The sequence below is a fragment of the Sardina pilchardus genome, chromosome 6 (assembly GCF_963854185.1).
Source record: "Sardina pilchardus chromosome 6, fSarPil1.1, whole genome shotgun sequence".
In the NCBI taxonomy this organism is placed as follows: Eukaryota; Metazoa; Chordata; class Actinopteri; order Clupeiformes; family Clupeidae; genus Sardina; species Sardina pilchardus.
The window spans coordinates 32,784,434-32,803,895 of record NC_084999.1 but is presented as its reverse complement, the minus strand read 5'-3'; the positions used below and the strand labels follow the sequence as shown (position 1 = coordinate 32,803,895).

General features: G+C 40.6%; 1 protein-coding gene across 3 annotated transcripts; it reads left to right on the top strand.

The window, feature by feature from the left end:
* The first annotated feature begins 409 nt into the window (after positions 1 to 409).
* Positions 410 to 16,576, top strand: LOC134083292 (complement C4-like). Of its 3 annotated transcripts, none has more exons than XM_062539551.1 (41): positions 410 to 587; positions 686 to 881; positions 1,121 to 1,295; positions 1,389 to 1,459; positions 1,546 to 1,634; positions 1,770 to 1,852; positions 2,180 to 2,267; positions 2,396 to 2,534; positions 2,628 to 2,760; positions 3,784 to 3,896; positions 4,136 to 4,297; positions 5,164 to 5,334; positions 5,524 to 5,709; positions 5,980 to 6,132; positions 6,228 to 6,357; positions 6,458 to 6,529; positions 6,794 to 7,003; positions 7,254 to 7,350; positions 7,434 to 7,504; positions 7,636 to 7,775; positions 7,865 to 8,080; positions 8,163 to 8,214; positions 8,551 to 8,640; positions 8,729 to 8,935; positions 9,048 to 9,123; positions 9,727 to 9,922; positions 10,050 to 10,154; positions 10,294 to 10,456; positions 10,640 to 10,833; positions 11,087 to 11,245; positions 11,361 to 11,420; positions 11,620 to 11,710; positions 11,868 to 12,039; positions 12,284 to 12,374; positions 12,490 to 12,564; positions 12,996 to 13,098; positions 14,976 to 15,065; positions 15,368 to 15,463; positions 15,698 to 15,781; positions 15,891 to 16,023; positions 16,242 to 16,576. In XM_062539551.1, exons 1-41 carry the CDS (start codon positions 487 to 489, stop codon positions 16,375 to 16,377), a joined length of 5,169 nt encoding a protein of 1,722 aa, XP_062395535.1. In that variant the 5' UTR covers positions 410 to 486; the 3' UTR covers positions 16,378 to 16,576. The 3 variants fall into 3 exon arrangements, 2 of the variants coding, with proteins under 2 accessions (XP_062395535.1, XP_062395534.1); XM_062539550.1 differs by having other exon boundaries at positions 7,239 to 7,350; XR_009939723.1 differs by lacking the exon at positions 16,242 to 16,576 and having other exon boundaries at positions 7,239 to 7,350; positions 15,368 to 15,467.
* Positions 16,577 to 19,462: the final 2,886 nt, after the last annotated feature.

The window sequence follows — 19,462 nt, the reverse complement described above, 5'->3', positions numbered from 1 at the left end:
ATCATGGGTGGTGCTGTTACACCCCACTACACAGCAACACACGACCAAGAAGGCAAAAACTAAGTAACAGGAACACACTAATATAGGCGGGAGTAAATCCATAGTAATCCATAGTAAACTTAGGAGTGAAGCTGCCAATATGGCTGCGCCCGCGAAGTTTTTTACGTCATGATCCCGAGCCCTATTAATGCGTTGTAAAAAAAGATTTATTAACTAGCTCATTGACACATTGGCAAAACATGATTATGGATGAAAGTTCAGGAGGAATTGACATAAAAGCACCAACTTGACAAAGCATGTTTTGCAAACAGCCCTCCCCTAAACGAAACCCAGGCTTTCTCACGTGACTTAGGACGGTACATGGGGTCAGCCTGGTCAATGACCACACACTGATTAGGTTTTGAGCTGTTAGGTTTTGAAATCTGCCAATGATAAAAGCAGAGAAGGCTCTTCTGCGGTTACTGAAGGCAGGAGTTAGAAGAAGGAATGCTTCTGCAGACAGAGCACACATCTCCGACCACGATGAGCTCTGCTGTCTTTTTGCTTTTCAGCCTTTTGTGGACTACACAACTTGTCACCTGTGATAGGTAGGTGTCAAGAGCATACTCAAAGGAGTGCCCGCTTTTCCATTGTTATGTTGGTAAGTTTCCTGTTGCTAATGCTTTCTTGCGCTGTCTGTTGTGAGGTTCCTTGTGACGGCTCCCAGTGTGTTCCATGTGGGAGTAAAGGAGCGTGTGTCTGTGCAGCTCGGCCAAACACTCTTCAACAAGCCTGTCACTCTCTACCTAGAGCATGAGATTACTGGAGAACTGATGTCTAAAAGGGAACAGGTTGTATTTAACAGTGGGGATGAAGGGAAAACCAAGACTGCTGAGCTTGAGGTACAGATTGTATCAACAGTCACAAATATGTTCATGTCAACAAGTACAAAATGATCTATATGTGTTGTTGTATGAAAGTACATGTTTTATGGAGAATATATTATATTTATGAAGTGTTTACTTATTGATACAATCAATCTAAAATATTCCTGTAATCTGAAAACCTTTTTACCAGAGATATCACTCACGTTTTTGAGCTAAACATTCAGAGGACATTTCTAAGCTGTTTTTCCTGACAGGTGAAGAATAAACCCTCAACGGATAAACCCTCATCATTTAATGGAGAGCCACCTTATCTACTGCTGGTGTGTGAAATTCAAGGTAAAAGGGAGAGCACCAGGGTGCTGGTGTCCAAACATAAAGGTTATATCTTCATCCAAACAGACCAGCCCATCTATAACCCCACTCAGAAAGGTAAAAAAGCAACACTGTGAAAAATATGAAAACAATAATTTTAAGTAATGTAGACCAAAACCATGTTATGTCCTCTGATATCCTTTATTACAGTAAAATACAGAATATTCACACTAGACCATGCAATGAGGCCTCAGGAAGAGAATCTTTTTGTGTCTATAATTGTAAGTAAACCTGAAACTAATCTCTCAGATATTTATTGGCTGTTTTTATGTGTTGATGTTTTCCTATAAATACACTTCTTCCACAGAATGCTGGAGGAAATCAAATTAAGCATTATACAGTAAAATCAACAACTGGAATTATTTCAAAGGATTTTGACATCCCTGATGTTTCAGAGTAAGAGTACTAAATAACACGTTCAAAACCTTGTTCTTTTCTGTTTTTTTTTTTCAGTTCTAGTTAGAAGCACAATGCATTGTTGTCTCCGTACTTTTACTCTGCACAATGACAATAAAGTTTAATCTAATCTAGACCTGGAATATGGAGGATTATTGCACACTATGAAGGGGATGAGAAAAATGCTGCTACTCGAGAATTTAAGGTCCAGAAGTTTGGTAAGACGGAACTGCTTCTCTCATTGCACTGTGATACAGACATCACATCCAATTTGTTGTCTTTTTAAACACCTACAGAAATTAACTGCATTGTGAGAGAGAACCACAATTAAACGATCTGCCACACAGAGTACTGATGGTCTAGAGAAGGTCTCATTTTCTTTTATATTTGCAATGCTTTGTTATGTTGTGCAATGTACTCTATACACCAAAGGACAGGTGATCATTTCGAATACTTTCAAGAGTTATGCCTAAAGGTTTCAAGTAAACTGAATAGGAAAATGCATTACCTTCTCTTGCTTTATTCATTTCAATGTTTCTATTCAGTTCTTCCCAGCTTTGTTGCATCCATTAAACCAGAGAGAAACTTCTACATGGCCAACTCTGAGAACTTCTTTTTTTCCATTGAGGCTAAGTAAGATGAGTTACATTGGTCAAAATGATAATATTACTGATGACACTTTAAACTATTTTAAATGTCAGGTAGCACAGTGTAAATCGTTGAGCAGTGTAAATCATGACTCATGATTTGTGTTCTTCAAGGTATTTTTATGGGGAGCCTGTGGACGGAGCTTTCCACTCCCGATTTGGATTGAAAGTCCGAGGAGAAGAAGGCTCAAAAGAAAAGAAAGATGGACAGAAAGAAATCAACTTCATCAGGGGCATGGAGCAGACAGGAACGGTAAAAGACTGATCATGCTCAACATTTGGTTCAGTGAAATCATGAGTTGAAGTAAAATCAACCAATCTCTTGGCTCCTGGCATCTTGTTTCAGATTAAGAATGGGAAAGCGCAGGTTGTGATAACCAACTTTGAAGAATTCATCAAGCGAATGAACACATCAACACGTCAACTGGCTGAAAAAGAGGCAAAGCTTTATATCGCTGTCACAGTCACTGATATAAAAAGTAAGTAAAGAGAGTATGTGTCAGGTTTCGGCCCGGGATCTTTAGGTCCTGGCCGTGTATTTCTTGTTTTCTGTTTTGATTGTATTCTTGTGTTTGCCATGTCAGTCCTTTTCATGTCACTTCCTGTTGTGTTCCTGTTTCCTGTTGTCATGTCCTTGTCTACCCTTGTGCTTTTGTTCCTTGACCCGATCCCTCACCCCGCATTCACACTGTCTCCGTCCGTCAACGGATCACGGAGGTTGGATCTGCCGTATCTGTATTTGCATACACGTGATCTGATTGGCTGACGGATCCGTCGCTGCCTGAAAAGTTGAAAATTTCTCAACTTTCTTGACGGAGGCAACGGAGCTGAAGCGACGGACGGACCCACAATGCATTTCGAGTCTGCCCCATGCAAAGTGAATGAGATCCGTTGACGGACGGAGACAGTGTGAATGCGGGGTCACCCTGCATTCACCCCGTATTCACACTGTCTCCGTCCGTCAACGGGGTCACCTGAGCCTTGTCCCCTGATTATTGCATTGTTCCTTTCACCTGTGTCTTGTTAGTCTTGTTAAGTTCTGTGTATTTAAACCCTGTCTCTACGTGTGTTCTTTGCTGGAGTCTTTCAGTCCTTGTCAAATCGTAAGTGTCCTCTGTGCAAAGTCTTGATTTTTGTGAGTTTTGACTATTTTTGGATTTCCTTTTGCCTTTTGGAATGTGGTTAGATTTTTTGGAGTTTTTTAAGAATCTTCTGAGTGTTGGACTATTTTTGCCTGTTTTGTGGGGTTTGTTTTTGCTGAATCCTGATTTTTGAACAACCATTTTGAAGCTGAGTTTTGACATTAAAAATTCTACGAATCCTGATTTCTTGTCTGCTTTTGGGTCCAATCCTGCGAGCCGGTCCTCAGACCGTGACAGTATGTTTTTTTATTTTTGGTATTCCTTGAATGTATTGTATATTTTTAGAACATATTGATTTTGCTATCTAGTTCCTTGTGTAGTGTTTTGATGTTCCACCTGATTTCTGTGGTGCTGCTTGAGGTGGGGAGGTCCAGGAGGCGGAGGCGACTCTTCCCATTGTTCTTCACCCATACTTGGTGGACCTGTCACGGGTCAGCTCCCACTTCGTCCCTGCACTGCCCTTTGATCCAGCTGTAAGGAGAAGTTCATATTATTATTCAGTCAACGTATTTTGACTAAAAATGAATATAGCCTAATGATAGCACATTGGCTTGAAACATTTAGTAAAGATATATTCATATACAGCTAAAATATGGGATTTCAGTATATTTTTTGGTGGAAGAAACCCATGCTTTAGTGGCCTTAACTGAGCATTTTGGCCTCTTATTGAACCATGTTAATCTTTTTTTACTGATGTTTTTGTTTTGGAAAGGTTGTTGTCCGGCTTCCAAATGGCTCTCCAGCAGCTATGATCCATGTGCGGATTGAAGTGGCAGAATCCTATGAGAAACAATGTGACAAAAAAACTAATGATGACGGAGTTGCGTATTGTACTTTTAACATACCGAGAGGAACAGATTTCTTAACTGTTAAAGTAAGTAACTTACTTGTTGGTTCAGAATATCAGCGACCTTAAAGGAATACTTCACCGTTTTTTCATATTAAACTATGTTATTCCCTTAATTAAGACGAGTTGATACCTCTCACGTTTCAATGCGTGCACTTACTAGCTCTGGCACGCGGCGCAACTTTGATAGCATTTAGCTAGCCCAATGCATTCATTAGGATCCAAACAGAGATGAAGTTAGAAGCGACCAAACACCTCCATGTTTTCCATATTAAAATACAGTTACACGAGTAGTTACACGACCAAGTATGGTGAGACAAAATAAAACGTGGTGCATTTCTAAGCAGGCAAAAGGGATAGCTACAGTATATTCTGTGGCGGAATAACATTGGGAGCACTTAGACGCTGCGCAGTAATACCCTCACTCCAAAGTGAAACTGAAAGTGCAAGAGTGAGGATATTACTGCGCCACACAATATACTGTAGCTATCCCTCTTACCTGCTTGCAAATGCACCACATTTTATTTGTCTCATACTTGGTCGTGTGACTACTCGTGTAACTGTATTTTAATAGGGAAAACATGGAGGTGTTTGGTCACTTCTAACTTCATCTCTGTTTGGATCCTAATGAATGCATTGGGCTAGCTAAGTGCTGTCAAAGTTGTGCCGGGCGCCAGAGCCAGTGAGTGCACGCATTGAAACGTGAGAAGTATGTATCAACTCACCTTAGTGAAGGGAATAGCGTAGTTTAATATGAAAAAACGGTGAGGTGTTCCTTTAACAATATTTTTCCTTAATGGTCTTAAATATTTGAACAATAATGAGATACTAATAAAATCTCTGTAAGTATTTCAGTTGAAATGCACATAACATGCCTCTGTCTGTTGTGCCAGGTTACTGTCGAGGGCACAACTCATAAGAAGAACGTGGTGGCTGCCTCCTCTCCCATTAACAGTTTCCTATATCTCAGTCCAGTAAGAAATGTTGTGAAGATGGGAGACCAAGTCAAGTTTCAGCTCCGAGCTGTCAATGCAGACCCAGTAGATGGCTTTTTCTACTATTTGGTGAGTGGGTGCAAATATATGGTGGCTTTATAAGGAGGGACTATACCTGTGGTCCATTCTGTGCTCATGGCATGCTGTTCATTGAAGGCATTGCAGAGCTGCTCAGAAGGCAATGCATTGCTGCTTGTATCTTGCTCATAGAGGGCATTGCGGTGGCATCTGAGAACAAGTCTGTTTGTGGTGTTCCAGATTTTCAGCAAAGGAGAACTCAGACATTGGGGCTCAGTGAGGGCCACTGTGTTAACGCAAGCACAGATATCTGTCAGCCATGACATGGTCCCATCATTTCGTCTCATTGGCTACTTTTACCACAGCAATGGTGAAATAATATCAAACTCTATATGGGTGGATGTTGAAGATGTATGCAAAGGAACGGTGTGTAAAGCATCTTGATACTGCATGCATAGTATGTTAATGTCAATATGGGTGAATGAGGGTAATTCATGGGCTTATTGAAATGTTTTCCTCCATTTACTTGGTTTGCATATTACTCCTCTTTGATATTTGAACATTTTTGTTACATGATTGTGGTGTTAATAATGTTTTCCAGATAAGCTATGGTTGTTCTTGGTTAGATGGCTTTTCCTTAATATTACTACTAATAAATGCTAGTTACTAATATTACTATTCTTTCGGCATCTTCAGATGTCATTGTCTCACAGTGGACAAAAGGCAGAACCAGGTAGATCTACCAAAGTGAAGATTGATCTCGGGAACCAAAAGGCTACTGTAGCCCTGCTGGGTGTTGACAAAGCCATCTATGGCCTGAATTCAGCCAATAAACTCACTCCCAAACAGGTAGTTCTTTTGAGTGATGATATCTGACATGGCTCTGTACTGTAACGCACACTGCAGTAAGTTTGAATGTTAAATGGACCTTGTCTTGTGGGAAGGTGTTTTCCTCTATGCAGTCCTATGACTTGGGATGCTCGTATGGTGGAGGTTCAGACACAGCTACAGTCTTCAATCAGGCTGGGCTCTCCTTCATCTCCAGCAGCAGCATGATATCTCAGATGAGGGAGGGTAGGATTACTGACTACACACTGACCATTTCTGTGAGGTAGAATATTCCATCCCAGAGGTGTGATCGAGAAGAACCGTTGTTGTCTGCTATATTCCTCAGGGTTCAGCTGTGAATCAGGATTCAGGCGATACAGACGTTCCCTGGACTTGCAGATGAAAATGTCAGATAGAGGTACTCTCTAAGCCTAACCAGAAACATACAGTACCTCTGGTTGTATCGATGCCAAGAGATGAAAGAAACCATATTGGCCTCAACCAATCTGCTTTGATTTTCTATTAAATAAATGAACTGATTGTACACAGAACAGACAGTTTGTAGACGTTTGTGGATACTCTGTAAGCTACAGCTTTATGTCCTATTTACAGCAGTCCATTTCTGAATGATTCCCATTTGAATCATTAACGATTTCTCTCACCACCTTACCCTGATTTGTAGAACAGCGCTACAGCGACAAGAGGCTGCAGAAATGCTGCCACAGTGGGTTGGTGCAAATCCCCATGAAGATGTCCTGCGAGGAGCGTGCCAAGAGGGTTGAACTGAGGCACGCAGAGGACTGTGTGGAGGCCTTCCTTGACTGCTGCCGTGAGGGGAAAAGGCTCAGGGAGCAGAAGATACAGGAAGACAAGCGCAAAGGAGTTGGCAGAAGTATGAGCAGTGTGACTGCCTGAAACACAGTAGTGAACAATGCAAAACTCACTGCTGATCAGGGCCGCGTTTCCCAGATCCGTTAAGAAGCTCTGAAGTGCTAAGAACTTCTTAGGAGCGTTCTTAGAACGTTCTTAGAGCGATTCTAAGAAGTTCTTAGCACTTCCCAACGAATCTGGGAAACGCGGCCCTGTACATTTAATGATTTCTATTCATATATATATTTTTTTCACAGCTGCTAGTGTTGAAGACATTGAGGATTTCTTTGATAATGAGGTGCAAACGATTCGCCATTACTTTCCTCCAAGTTTTGGTTTTGTTGAAATACCTGTGGATAAAAATAGAGAGTAAGTTAGTCACCTTACATTAACATTGGTCAATGCTATATACTGTACTGTCATGCTCTGACTTGGCCTCGTCTGTTTCTCAGATACGATTTGACGATGCCAGATTCTATCACAACATGGGAAATTCAGTCCATCAGTCTTTCTCAAAGCAACGGTAACATCACACACGGTCTACTGTACTGTCTCAGTGTATAATGTACACATATTATGTAGTATGCCTCAGATGGTATTACAATAGCACATATTCTAAATGTTTACTTTATTGTTTGTTCATTACATTTATAGGTATCTGTGTAGCAGAACCTTTGGATATCACAGTTTTCAAGGAAATCTTTCTTTCTTTGAGATTACCTTACTCAGTGAAGCGTTTTGAACAGTTGTCCATCCCAGTGATTGTTTACAACTATGGAGAGACGCCTAGAGAAGTACATTGTGCCATACCTCTTTACGCTTTCATGTCTGTTTTTGATTAACACAGCCTTTATTTACAAAGCCTGTTTATCTTCCTATTTAGTTAGCTGTTCACATGAATCAAGTAGATGGACTGTGTTCTCCTGCTGCCAAAACAGCCAACTCCTATCAGAACATCAGCGTGGAAAACGCGTCTTCCCTCACTGTCACGTTCTCTGCGGTCCCAATGACACTGGGCTCAATTCCAATCACAATTCAGCTTTATGATCGAGAAGAAGAGTTTGGTGTGGATGCCATTAAGAAGATGCTGTTAGTCCAGGTGATTTACAGTACAGCTTTGCTTCCTTTACTTGGCTTCCTTCACTGTCATCGTCAACTTCACTTTCCCCTTCTCTCTCCAGACAGAGGGAGTGCTGGCGAAAGAGGAAGAGACATTTATTCTTAACTTTAATGGTGAGGTGGCATCTATTGATTAAAAGCTTACATTTTCTAATGTTAATACTAAGTCGTAGTGATTAATCACATGACAGGGTAAAAAAAATACTAGTTGAATCCTTTTGTTTCAACTCTTTAAAGTAGGGTGATGACAGAAGTTATTCCTGTGTAGTTTTTTAGTTTAGTTTAGTTTTTAGTTCTTGTGATGGCGTTTGATATCTGAAAGCACTTCATTAATGCGTTGTGGTGTGATGTTGTAAATGAGACCTGAGGCGTAAAGACTGGAATATATTCTTGTATTCCATAATAGCTACAGCTTAAACAAATGACCACAATATCCCTCTCCATTTGCAGGAACGTCCGAGAGGAGTTTTACCATTTCGGGGCATTTTCCAAACAGCACCGTCCCTGACTCTGGCACCAATGTCTTTGTCAAGTTAGAAGGTTCTAGATTCCATTCACCTTCATAAAGAAATGTTGATGTTTCTGTGAAGTTGTTCTCTCTGACATCCCTGAATGCTCTTTGCTGTAGGAGAGGTGTTCGGCCAAGGCACCGCTGTGCCCATGCTCTCCGCCTCCAAGGTGCAGCACCTGATTAACGCCCCACTGTGGTCGGCTGAGATAACCATGATGCTCATGTCCACAACTGCCCTCTCTCTGCGCTACCTGGACCATGGCAACCACTGGGTTCAGCTACCACCAGGGAAAAGGGATGAGGCCATCGATTTTATTGAGAAGGGTAGAGATAAAGATGTTGTAGTAAATACTGTATATATACTTAAAAAATAGAAATGTCCTAATAAACGGTTGGGCAAGTGATGGGTAGTGAAATCAGTGTTTCATCTTCTCAGGTTATGAAAGAGTTCTGACTAACAAGAAACAGGACGGCTCATACGGCGCATGGCTAGGCCGTGAAAGCAGTACCTGGTGAGCTTTCCCTCTCCACAATTCTAAATAGAAGTATTTCCCCTTTATTTCAGCAATTTATTTTCCACTTTTCTCAAAGTGATCTAAGGATCTACAGTAATTTCCTGTGTATTAGCCACATTGTGTATAAGCCGCAGGACAGTGTTTTATGCAAGTGAAAAGAAACAAAACCAATACCACTATAATACCATCATATGACTGTCCCCGTATATTAACCTCATAGCTGAAGAAATCAGTGAATAATCCGCAGCTAATATTTGGGAAATTACGGTAGGGACCTATATATTGTGCTTTACATATGACTGGGAATTTTCCAGTTTCTCTTTCCAAAGATTCCGATATATTCGTAAATCAGAATAAAACTGGACATGACAACATGAACTAGAATTGTATCTCCGAGGAACTGCAAGAATGGGCAGGTGCAGATCGCCAAAAAGATTGTAACAGTACCTCGTTTTAGAATCGATTGATCGATCCCACTAATAATAAAGAACAATAGTGGGCTTGCTTGATCAAGCCAACTATTAATAAAGAAAACTTAAGAAGAACAGTAGTGGACTTGCTTGATCAATCCCATTAAGTAGATTTGCTCTTATCCTGTAGGCTCACTGCCCTTGTGGTGAAAGTGTTGTCACTAGTGGCCGAGCGGCAGGCAGCAGTCACTGGAGAACAGGGAAGACGAGAGAGAGTGATTACAGCAGAGGACATCCAGCTCTCTGTTCAGTACCTGGTGGACATGCAAAACTCAACAGATGGCTCTTTCTCTGACCCTAAACCAGTAATTCGTCGAGAAATGCAGGTGTGTGGCCATTTGTAATGCTAAATGTAAAATGCAGTGATATTCAGGCTTGCGGCTATATTCCAGTGACTTAATAGACATGATCTTTTGGGAGTATTGTACATGTGGTTGTGTTGTCGGTCCACAGGGAGGAATTAGAGGTCTGGAGAAAGACGTGTCACTGACTGCATTCATCACCCTCGCCATCGATCACTCTCTCCCTTTCCTGACAAAAGAAGGGAAGGAAAAGGCGGTAAGAGGATAGAAATGGTCTTGCATAGTTTGTGATGAGTATTGGTTCAAAAGTACAAAACACAAAAGAGCTATGCACATGGATTTGTAATGGCTGCTCTCCTGTAGCTGAATTCTTTTGTTCTCCTGAAATTCTGCAGGAGGCCAGCATCTCTGAATCTACCAATTACCTTGTGTCCCGTGTTGGTGACCTGAAGACACCTTTTGCCCTGGCCATCACAACCTACTGTTTATCTACTTGTCTTCCTGACCGCACACTGTCACAGTCTGCTTGGGCGAGACTTAAGAGTCTTGTCACTAAAGGCAAGCTATGTTATGCTTTGAAATCTGTCTGGAAACACAAAATTATTCAGAAGTTATTATGTACTACTTGTTTGTATGAAAAAGATGGATCTTCTAAAAGCATACATTTGAGGAATTCTCATTTTGTCATGAGAATGTGCTTTGTGTGATACATTCTGCAAATCTGTGTTTTCGTTCTATCAGAGGGAGAATGCAAAGTGTGGCGTGCAAATTTTGAGTTGGATGATAGAAGGCGCCTTTATATTTCTTCTGATGCTCTGACTTTGGAGACCACTGCATATGCACTGTTGGCTGCTGTGGCGCAGAAGGACTTGCCGTGGGCAGACGATGCGGCCTGCTATCTGGCAACCCGGGAGTGGTACAACGTGGGCACTCAGGTTTGCCAAATGCCAATCATTCATTGTTAACCCCTCTGCTGGATGTTTTAGACTTTATAGCTCACAATCTCATAATCACCAGTAAATAGATTTGTTAGACTGTCTTAGTGTCCAGTGCAATCCATGTATTTTCATCTTGTTGAAGAAAAAAATGGAAATCTCATTGTTTTACAGAAAATGGCATCAGATATGATCTTACTTGAATAAGCCAAAAGTACAAGATTATGACTATCACATCTTTTATATGGTTCAGGACACCATCGTGGCCTTAGAGGCACTTTCAGTGCATGTTATGAGCAGGCCCGAGTCTCCCTACACTAAAATGGCAGTGCACTTCCATGTACCGGGACAGAATCAGACTGAGTCCCTTGCCATGAGTGGCAGTAGCCTTCCTGTAGAGGCAGACCTGAAGGTGAGTCAGCATCAGACCCCTCACACACTTCCTGGTATCATCTACAGTACCTTGTGAAAATCAAATGACTAAATCTTTCTGTCTGTCATTTTCTAATTTCCTGCCATTTTACTAGAGGTTGGTTGGACACAGTATAAATGTAACGGTTAAAGGAGAGGGCCAAGCCAAAATGAAGGTCAGTATTTATGTGTGTTTATGTGTGTTTCTTCCACCAGACTCAGTATTGTACTACCCATTCACTGCAGGACTACATTCCTCCTCAACTTCCTCCTTATTGCTTGATACATATTCAACAAGATACATTATAAAACATATCATATTGATATAAAACAAGACCAGGCACATGTTAAGACTCATGGTTTTGCTAAATCAAGGTTGTGAAGGTCTTTCATGTCTTGGATCCAGAGATGAGCTGTGATGATGTCGCTATCAATGTGACTCTAGCAGGCAAAGTGGAATACACTGGTAAGACAGACTGATACAGCATTGTTAATATTCCATAATGCACCGCAATCATAAACAAAAGTTGACTAGAGAAAGGGAGTATGTCAACGTTTGTCATTGTCATTGTCATTGTCATTGTCATTGGCAATCAACTGTATTGTTATAATGCCATGTCCAGAAGAGGTGGTTCGGAATTACAATGAGTATGAAGACTATGGAGATGAGAGACGTGAAGAAGAGGATGTTCCCAGAACTGCAATTGAGTGGTTTGACGCTCGCAGCAGACGGAAGAGGGACACAAAACAGAGCTTGAACTCACAAGAGAATGTTATGTACACTGTTTGTGTAAGGTCAGTAATAACTGAATGTACCATGCACTGACAAATGTGCCATACCATTACTAGGTAAACATTACACCATTACTGGATCAACTTTATTCTATTACTAGATAAACATTAGAATATTACAAAATGAACATTATACCATTACTAGAACGATGGTATGACAGTTCAATTTAAAACAAATTGCATTCACAGTTTTTGAAAAACATAAAGTCATGAATGGTGTATCTGATCAAGACTCTCATGTTCTCAGTTACAATCTGGAGCGGAACCTCACAGGAATGGCCATTGCTGATATTACACTACTTAGTGGCTTTGAAGTTGATGTTGCAGATCTAGATAAGGTGACACATCAAATATCTATTCTTTTCTTTTTTTTAAAAAAAAAAAACATTCATGTGTGCATTCATGTGCACACAGTTCTAGAGCTCTATTTGCAATGCTCTGTTTCCTTTACAGCTAAAAGAAGGAAATGATCAATACATCTCTCATTACGAGGTCTCCTACAACAGAGTGCTCTTGTATTTTAATGAGGTAAGATGGCCTTACAGAGTCTGACCCTCCTCATTTGTGTAAACTCATTCATTTTGGTAAAGAAATGTATTAAAAAAATCATTACATTCTAACTGGGGAACACAGCAAAATGGTCATGGCATTATGAAGCTAAGGGGATACACACGAGACTTCTTCATCCTGATAATGCATCCAAATATACAAGTTCAAATATACAAAGTCACACCATTTCAATGAACGTGAACCTGTCTGGAGCACCTTCACCGCACGCTGGCGACCCGGGTTCGATTCCCGCCCCGTGGTCCTTTCCGGATCCCACCCCGACTCTCTCTCCCGTTCACTTCCTGTCATTCTCCACTATCCTATAACATTAAAGGCATAAAAGACCCAAAAAATACATAAAAAAAGAGCTCAACCTATTCATTGTGCATTGTTTGTCTGTAATGACATAGATTCTCGGTGGAAGAGAGTGTGTCTCGTTTGGAGCCAGACAGGTAGTCCCCATAGGCCTGATCCAGCCTGCCCCAGCAACGTTCTATGACTACTATGAGCCTGGTAGGTCCTTTGGATTTTACCTGTTTGGTTACTTTAGTTTTGTGAAACGTTGTATTGTTGTTATTGATGATATTCATGAACTTGCTTGACTGTTATGCTTTGTCTTTTACTTGGCAAGTAATCAATTTCCAGCAATACACATATCACACAGTCACAGGGCCGGTTCTAGCCTACCATATTTGGGTGGGCTGGTCGACATTTTCGATGGGCAACATAGCAAAGCAATCAAATTGGATCAAAATTGACATACACACACACACACAAAAAAGGTGGTAATACTGTTGCTGGGCAGTATTTCTGATACATAAAATTGTTGTAGTTAAATTTTCTTTATATCATCTGCATTTTATTTTGTTGAAGAAAATGGTTTCGTATTTTGTATCAAAATACTTTGTAGGTGTACTTTTGTAGTTTTAAAATGCTGCCAAATATTTTTAGTAAAACCAATAGCCTACTTTTGGTGATGACATCATAAAAGTGCAAAACAATGAATATAGCCTCGACTGGTGACGTAGTCATTTAGCCAGACTTGTTGTGATCATAATACTGAGATTCAGGAAGATTATCCAGTGCAAGATGAGTAACTTATAGGTTGATCACACACACACAATACACTGCCTGTCATACCAACACCGAGTCAGTGTAGTGATAAAAGAATAGATTAAATGGACAGACATGGAAGGTTTGCAAAGTGATATCATGCTTTTTAAAGTGTATTTTTTTAGTACTTTCAAAATACAAAAATACAGTATTTTATTTTGATTCATGGTGTGGCAAATGTATTTCGCATATTTGATTTTTCCTATTTGATATTTTGTTTTAAAATACATTTTGATGTATTTTTGCCCATCCCTGCCGACAGCTACAGAAACCAGGCAGCTACAGTGCGACACTCTGGGGGCATCTTTAAAATCAGAGTGTCGTACAGTAGACCTCAAGCTATTGGCTGCAGCAACTCGAGCCACTTAGCACCGATTGGTTTCAGGTTTTTTTCTTGTACTGACAGTATTCAGTGACTTTGAGAATGAGAGATCTATGTGAAAAATGGCCAGATGTTTCCTGTAAGGCATCAGAAGGGGGTTTACTTAACATACCTAGATAGGCCTAGTGCACAGAGCTATGTACCAGCTAGCTACCAGTACACTCAACACCAACTCATCTACATCCGTGTTGGGTTTGAGGCTGCACACTGCACAGATGCACAGCAGGAAAAAAACTCAATGCTAAGACACAATGCTTGGGTGGGCTTAGAGCTGGCCCTGGGGAGTCATGGATTTACTTTTCTCATCTACAATTTGCTTTTTTGCAGACTTTAATAGTTCATTACAAGGACAAAAATAAAGGCCACCTGGTCACTTTCAGTGTTTATAAAGACATCCACCATTTCTCACACGTATTGCTAAATTTGGAATTATGATATGTAAGGGATAATGTATAGAACGCCGGTCATTATCGGAAAATAATTCCCAACAGGATGAACTGAACCCCGACGTGCAGCGGAGGGGTTTTGCTTCGTCCTGAAGGGAATTATTTTTCGATAATGACCGGCGTTCTATATATTATCGCGCTTATTATACGGCTACTTGCCAAAACGAGAAAAGAAACTCATCTCAATGTGTCTTTAGCAATGACTTGGCTACCGTTTCGTGTTTTCCGCAACAACTAGCGGAGTGAACCTGTTACCATTGGCATCGGTCATTATACCTTCGGAGCGTTGATTATGCAAAAATAACTGACCGTAGAACGTTGGGGAGGTCCATTCAAAGTGAATGGGAGCTCCCTCAACATTCTAAAGAGCCGTATAATAAGCTACTTTATTGCAATTTGGTTTCTACCAATGTCTTTTTAACCTAGATTGTGTCTTCTGTATTGCACAGATCGGAAATGTAACACATTCTACTCTGCGCCAAAGAGAAGCAAGATGATATCCAAGCTCTGCTCTGAGGATGTCTGTGAATGTGCTGAAAGTAGGCTCTGAGATCTTTACAATAAGTCAGTCTGAATGGCAGGCATATACAGATTATCATCACCAACTCTCAGATTGATTGATTGATTGATTGATTGATTGATTGATAGATTGACACGCTAAACTAAAATATACATTCTGATTTTGTTAGTCACTTTGAATAGGATAGAGTGGGTAGATGCATTGCACATGACGGCTAAAATACCTAAACCATAGTTTTGACCATGTATTCAGAAACACAGTTTGCTCACTAAGAAAAATAATAATTTAGCATGTTTTTGTGTGTGAATTTTGTTTCCTTAGGACCATGTTTCAGAGAAAAGACATTTTCAACAGAATATAAGATCATGAAGTCCCACCGTCTCGATCATGCTTGTTACAATCCAGTCGTGGAATATGGTTTGTGAGTTTCTCATGAATTCCAAATTGGCCTTATAGCCTTATGAATAAATGGAGAGATATAATGTAAGATCTTATGGCCAAATTGATCAGGTCTTTGAACACCATATGCTTCTTACATCCTGTGCAACCTGTGTCTCTCAGTGTGAGCAGTACAGTTGATTTTAACATGTTACAAGACCTACAGTGGACATCTACACTAGCATTTGTCTGATTTGACTTGGGTTTTTTTAGGGTACAAAGTCTTCATTAACTCAACCACGCAGCAAAGCAATTTTGAGCTCTACAGTGGCATCGTGAAAAGCATTTACAGAAAAAGTATGTATGCTTTTTATTTGATTGATTTATTTGTTTTTAAACTTTTTGAAAACAGTCCTGAACTTGATGAACTTCCGATTTCATGAGGATGTTCCGTGTTGTTTTGTAGCTGGGGACCTGTCAGTGGGTGTGGAAGACACTCGTGTGTTTGCCAAGAGGATGCAGTGTAAAGGAAGTCTGGAAGTGGGGAAGACGTACCTCATCATGGGCTATGATGGGACCACCACAGATGTGCATGGACAGTAAGAACACTGATATTTCAGACTGATGAACAATTGTAATTGTATATCATTGTGCATGAGAACGTGTAGATGTGTTTTCGATTCATATTTCATTAGAATCCAATGCATACATTTTCCTTCTGGATGGATAATTTAAACATAAAACAAGATGCAGAATGTGAATACACATTAAATGTACTGCAGTGGCAGGTAATGGCTGCTCTCTGTCTTTCCTGCAGAATGCAGTACCTGCTGGTTTCTAGAACATGGGTTGAACAAGAGCCTGATGGCTGCACAGCAACAAAGAAAAGGCAGTATTGTAGAGAATTTAAGGAGTTCATTACAGAATATAAGTTAGATGGTTGCACTCAGTAATCTGCCAAAGGACACACCTTCAATATCTAATTTTGTGTTATTTTTTGACAATATACATGCACACCGGTATCCTCCAAGGACAATATCCTACTTAAGCTACTCCCTACTACTTGTAATGTGCTATATAATATAGCCTACTTATAAAATGTGAATGGCAAAACATTTTTGTCTTGATTGTTGGTCCATTCAAATCTATTGATAGTAGAGTTTGGTTTCTTGGGTGTCTCTAACATTTTTACTGATCAGAGAGACATTGATTATCCTGACAAGTAATACGAGTTTTGTCATTATGCTGTGGGGTGCATGCACATGGAAGCCTGACCTTCAGGCTCAACTGAACCATCCAACACTGTATGTCGCTGGACTACCATGCTGACGGACCTCAAAAGCAGATTCCCCATAAATGTATTTGTTGTAAAATTAGTTTAAAAGTCATCTCACCCACAAAACTGTCCCATAGGTTGTTTAAGTTCTGCTCATAGTCTGAAGTTGCAATGATCAGATCTCTATCCCTTGGTACAAGTGAATTTTCACTTCAAAACACCATGGTGTTTCATGGCTACGAACTAACTGATTCATGTTAGAATTAAAGTCCTAACATTCATACATGTACATATGAAAGATATCTGGTCATATCACAGTCACTCTGGTCACTCACACAGGGCTGCCAAGTCACGCAATTTGACCCATTCTCACACCACATGCCATACTTGACATTTCTCATGCAAAATATTTCCCCATTCAGTGCACTATATGTATTTATTTTTCAAAACGTAACTTGGTCCTTCCCTTGCCGTGGTTCGAGCAAGTCTGATTGACTGACCGCAATAACCAATCCATCAGTCCTTGTGCCTAAATCTAACCAACCACGGAAGGCATCACGCAATATAAACAAATCAGAAGCAACGGAAGGCGGGTCTTGGCGTCTCTAGGCGTCTCTAATTTATCTTTAACACACAACAGCGCCGACTCCGAAAATTAGATTAAAAACGTTCTACTGCTTTCTAGATTTTGTTCACTGTTGATTCGCTGTTTCTCCTTGAGTTTCCAAGTTAACGTTAAGGCTGCTAAGTCTATCATTGTCCTATACTTGTTGCAGAGCTGTGTAACTTTTATTTGCCTCTTTCTTGGTAAGTTCACACTTGTATAAGCGACTCTAATCGGAGCTGCCAATTGTCACGCTTTGAGTGTGACAGTCAAAACATTTTTCGCCGGATGGTCGACACATCTCATGCATGCCACTTTCTGAAACTTGGCAGCCCTGTTGCTAGGATCTCAAAACCATATTATGAACGTACCTTGCCATAGAGAAACACATGATAACGTTGGATTATGAACATAGGCTATGCCACACAAAAACATGGGGTAGGCCTAGGCCTAAGTGGAGCTAAATGAAGTTATTATTTTGCTGTCACTTCGTCTGTTGTATGGCCTAGAAGGTTGTATTTGGTATCTGTGGATAGCTCTAGCTCTAGCTCTCATCTTTCATCTGCCATGCGTGCCATATCTTTCTGACTGATTTCACGAGTAAATCAAACGAGAGTAGGCAAATGGTAGCCTAAGCTATATTACATTATTATTTGTTTGTCACTTCGTCTGTTTTTATAACACAAAAGGATCGATGTATTTGGTATCAATGGAAAGCTCTGTTTCTCCTCTTTCATTTGATATGCGTTGCATGTTTGTACGATGCCGGTCTCACAAGTAGCCTAATTCAAGCGAGAGTGCTGGATGCGTGGGTGAACGCAGAGCAATATTAGACGGTAGGCCTAAATAGGATAGGCTATAGCCTACCTACTTTGATTTAACATCATGATTTTTTTTTTTGTCATACTTGATCGTATACAAGTGCCTAGTCTCGTCGGAAAGCCCCACTTCTGCTCTTTCGTGTAAAAATGTTCTCATCTCGCTGCGACTAATAATCGCGGAGTATGTCGGTCGGGCTCATGTGCCGCCCCATACAAGATGCCGCCCCGGGCGACCGTACCTAAAACCGCCACTGCCATCCATTGCAAAGGCGTCCATGAGACTTTGGTACTGTAGGCTACCTGGGCAATCATCTGCTCGAGTTGGAGAGGAGCATTAGCCTGAAGGATGGGGCCCAGTTAGCATGGCTGGACCATCAGCAGAGGTTTCACCATACATGCTAGTAAGTGGTAGAAAATCTTTCCAATAGCTAAAGTGAGAGATTATCTTAGCATGTACACAGAGTTCAGCATCATATTCGGTCAGGTAGGGCCTGATATTCATTAGGGTTCTAAAGTGAAGTGACTCGACTGCAAAAGGCATAGAGGGTCCTAATTTAAACAACAGCGAAAGTCTGAAGTTGAACTAAAGCTAATTAAATTGAAAGTGTAACTTCGGCAAAAATGTACGCCAGGCTCTGCATGAAAACAAGCCTTGGAGACAGTCCATGTAAGGCATGTACTGTAATATGTCACATGAGATCTCGACTTTACTACCAGAAGAGCTACGTAGTAGGGGGACAGTTGGTCTACTTAAAGTGTAACTCTTGTTTCTGAAATCGTGAAGCTTCTGGAACTGGACCATTTTTGACCTCCTCAACAATGTCACTGCTTACTGTTTCTGTTCTGACTTTTAAGGCTCCAGTCAGCTACGACCACGAATAGTGGAGATTGGAGGTGGTACCGCTGACTGAAGTTTTCTCTCTCATATGCCTCATATTATGTGATAGGGAAAATGTACAATGTTCACCAATAAATGTAAATGTAAGACATTCAAAATATATGCAGCTGTTATGTTTTTTGTAACAGAAGCTAGATATGTCATTAATTGCCATTATGTAAATGTAGTGTAAAGACCATTAGGCTATTGGAAAATGACCAAAATCGGCCATATTGTCAAACTGAAGGTGCATTGTGGTAGGCCTACTCCTAGATCATAATTAATCTTCTCCAAACTTCATATTTATTGTTTATCCATCAACTGGCATAATATTATCCACCATATAAGAGTTTTTGAGAGAAAGAGGGGCACTTGATGCGCCCTAGTGGACATGTGACAAGTATGTGACAGTAGGCCCACAATAGGCCCACACTTGTAGCTTATCAAGAGTTCACATGAT

Bases quoted from the DNA above. Each gene is read 5' to 3' on its own strand.
- LOC134083292 (XM_062539550.1), top strand. From the start codon at position 487: ATGCTTCTGCAGACAGAGCACACATCTCCGACCACGATGAGCTCTGCT. The intron at 2,268-2,395 runs GTAAGATGAGTT...GTGTTCTTCAAG, and splicing joins TTTTTTTCCATTGAGGCTAA to GTATTTTTATGGGGAGCCTG. The intron at 8,215-8,550 runs GTGAGGTGGCAT...CTCCATTTGCAG, and splicing joins ATTTATTCTTAACTTTAATG to GAACGTCCGAGAGGAGTTTT.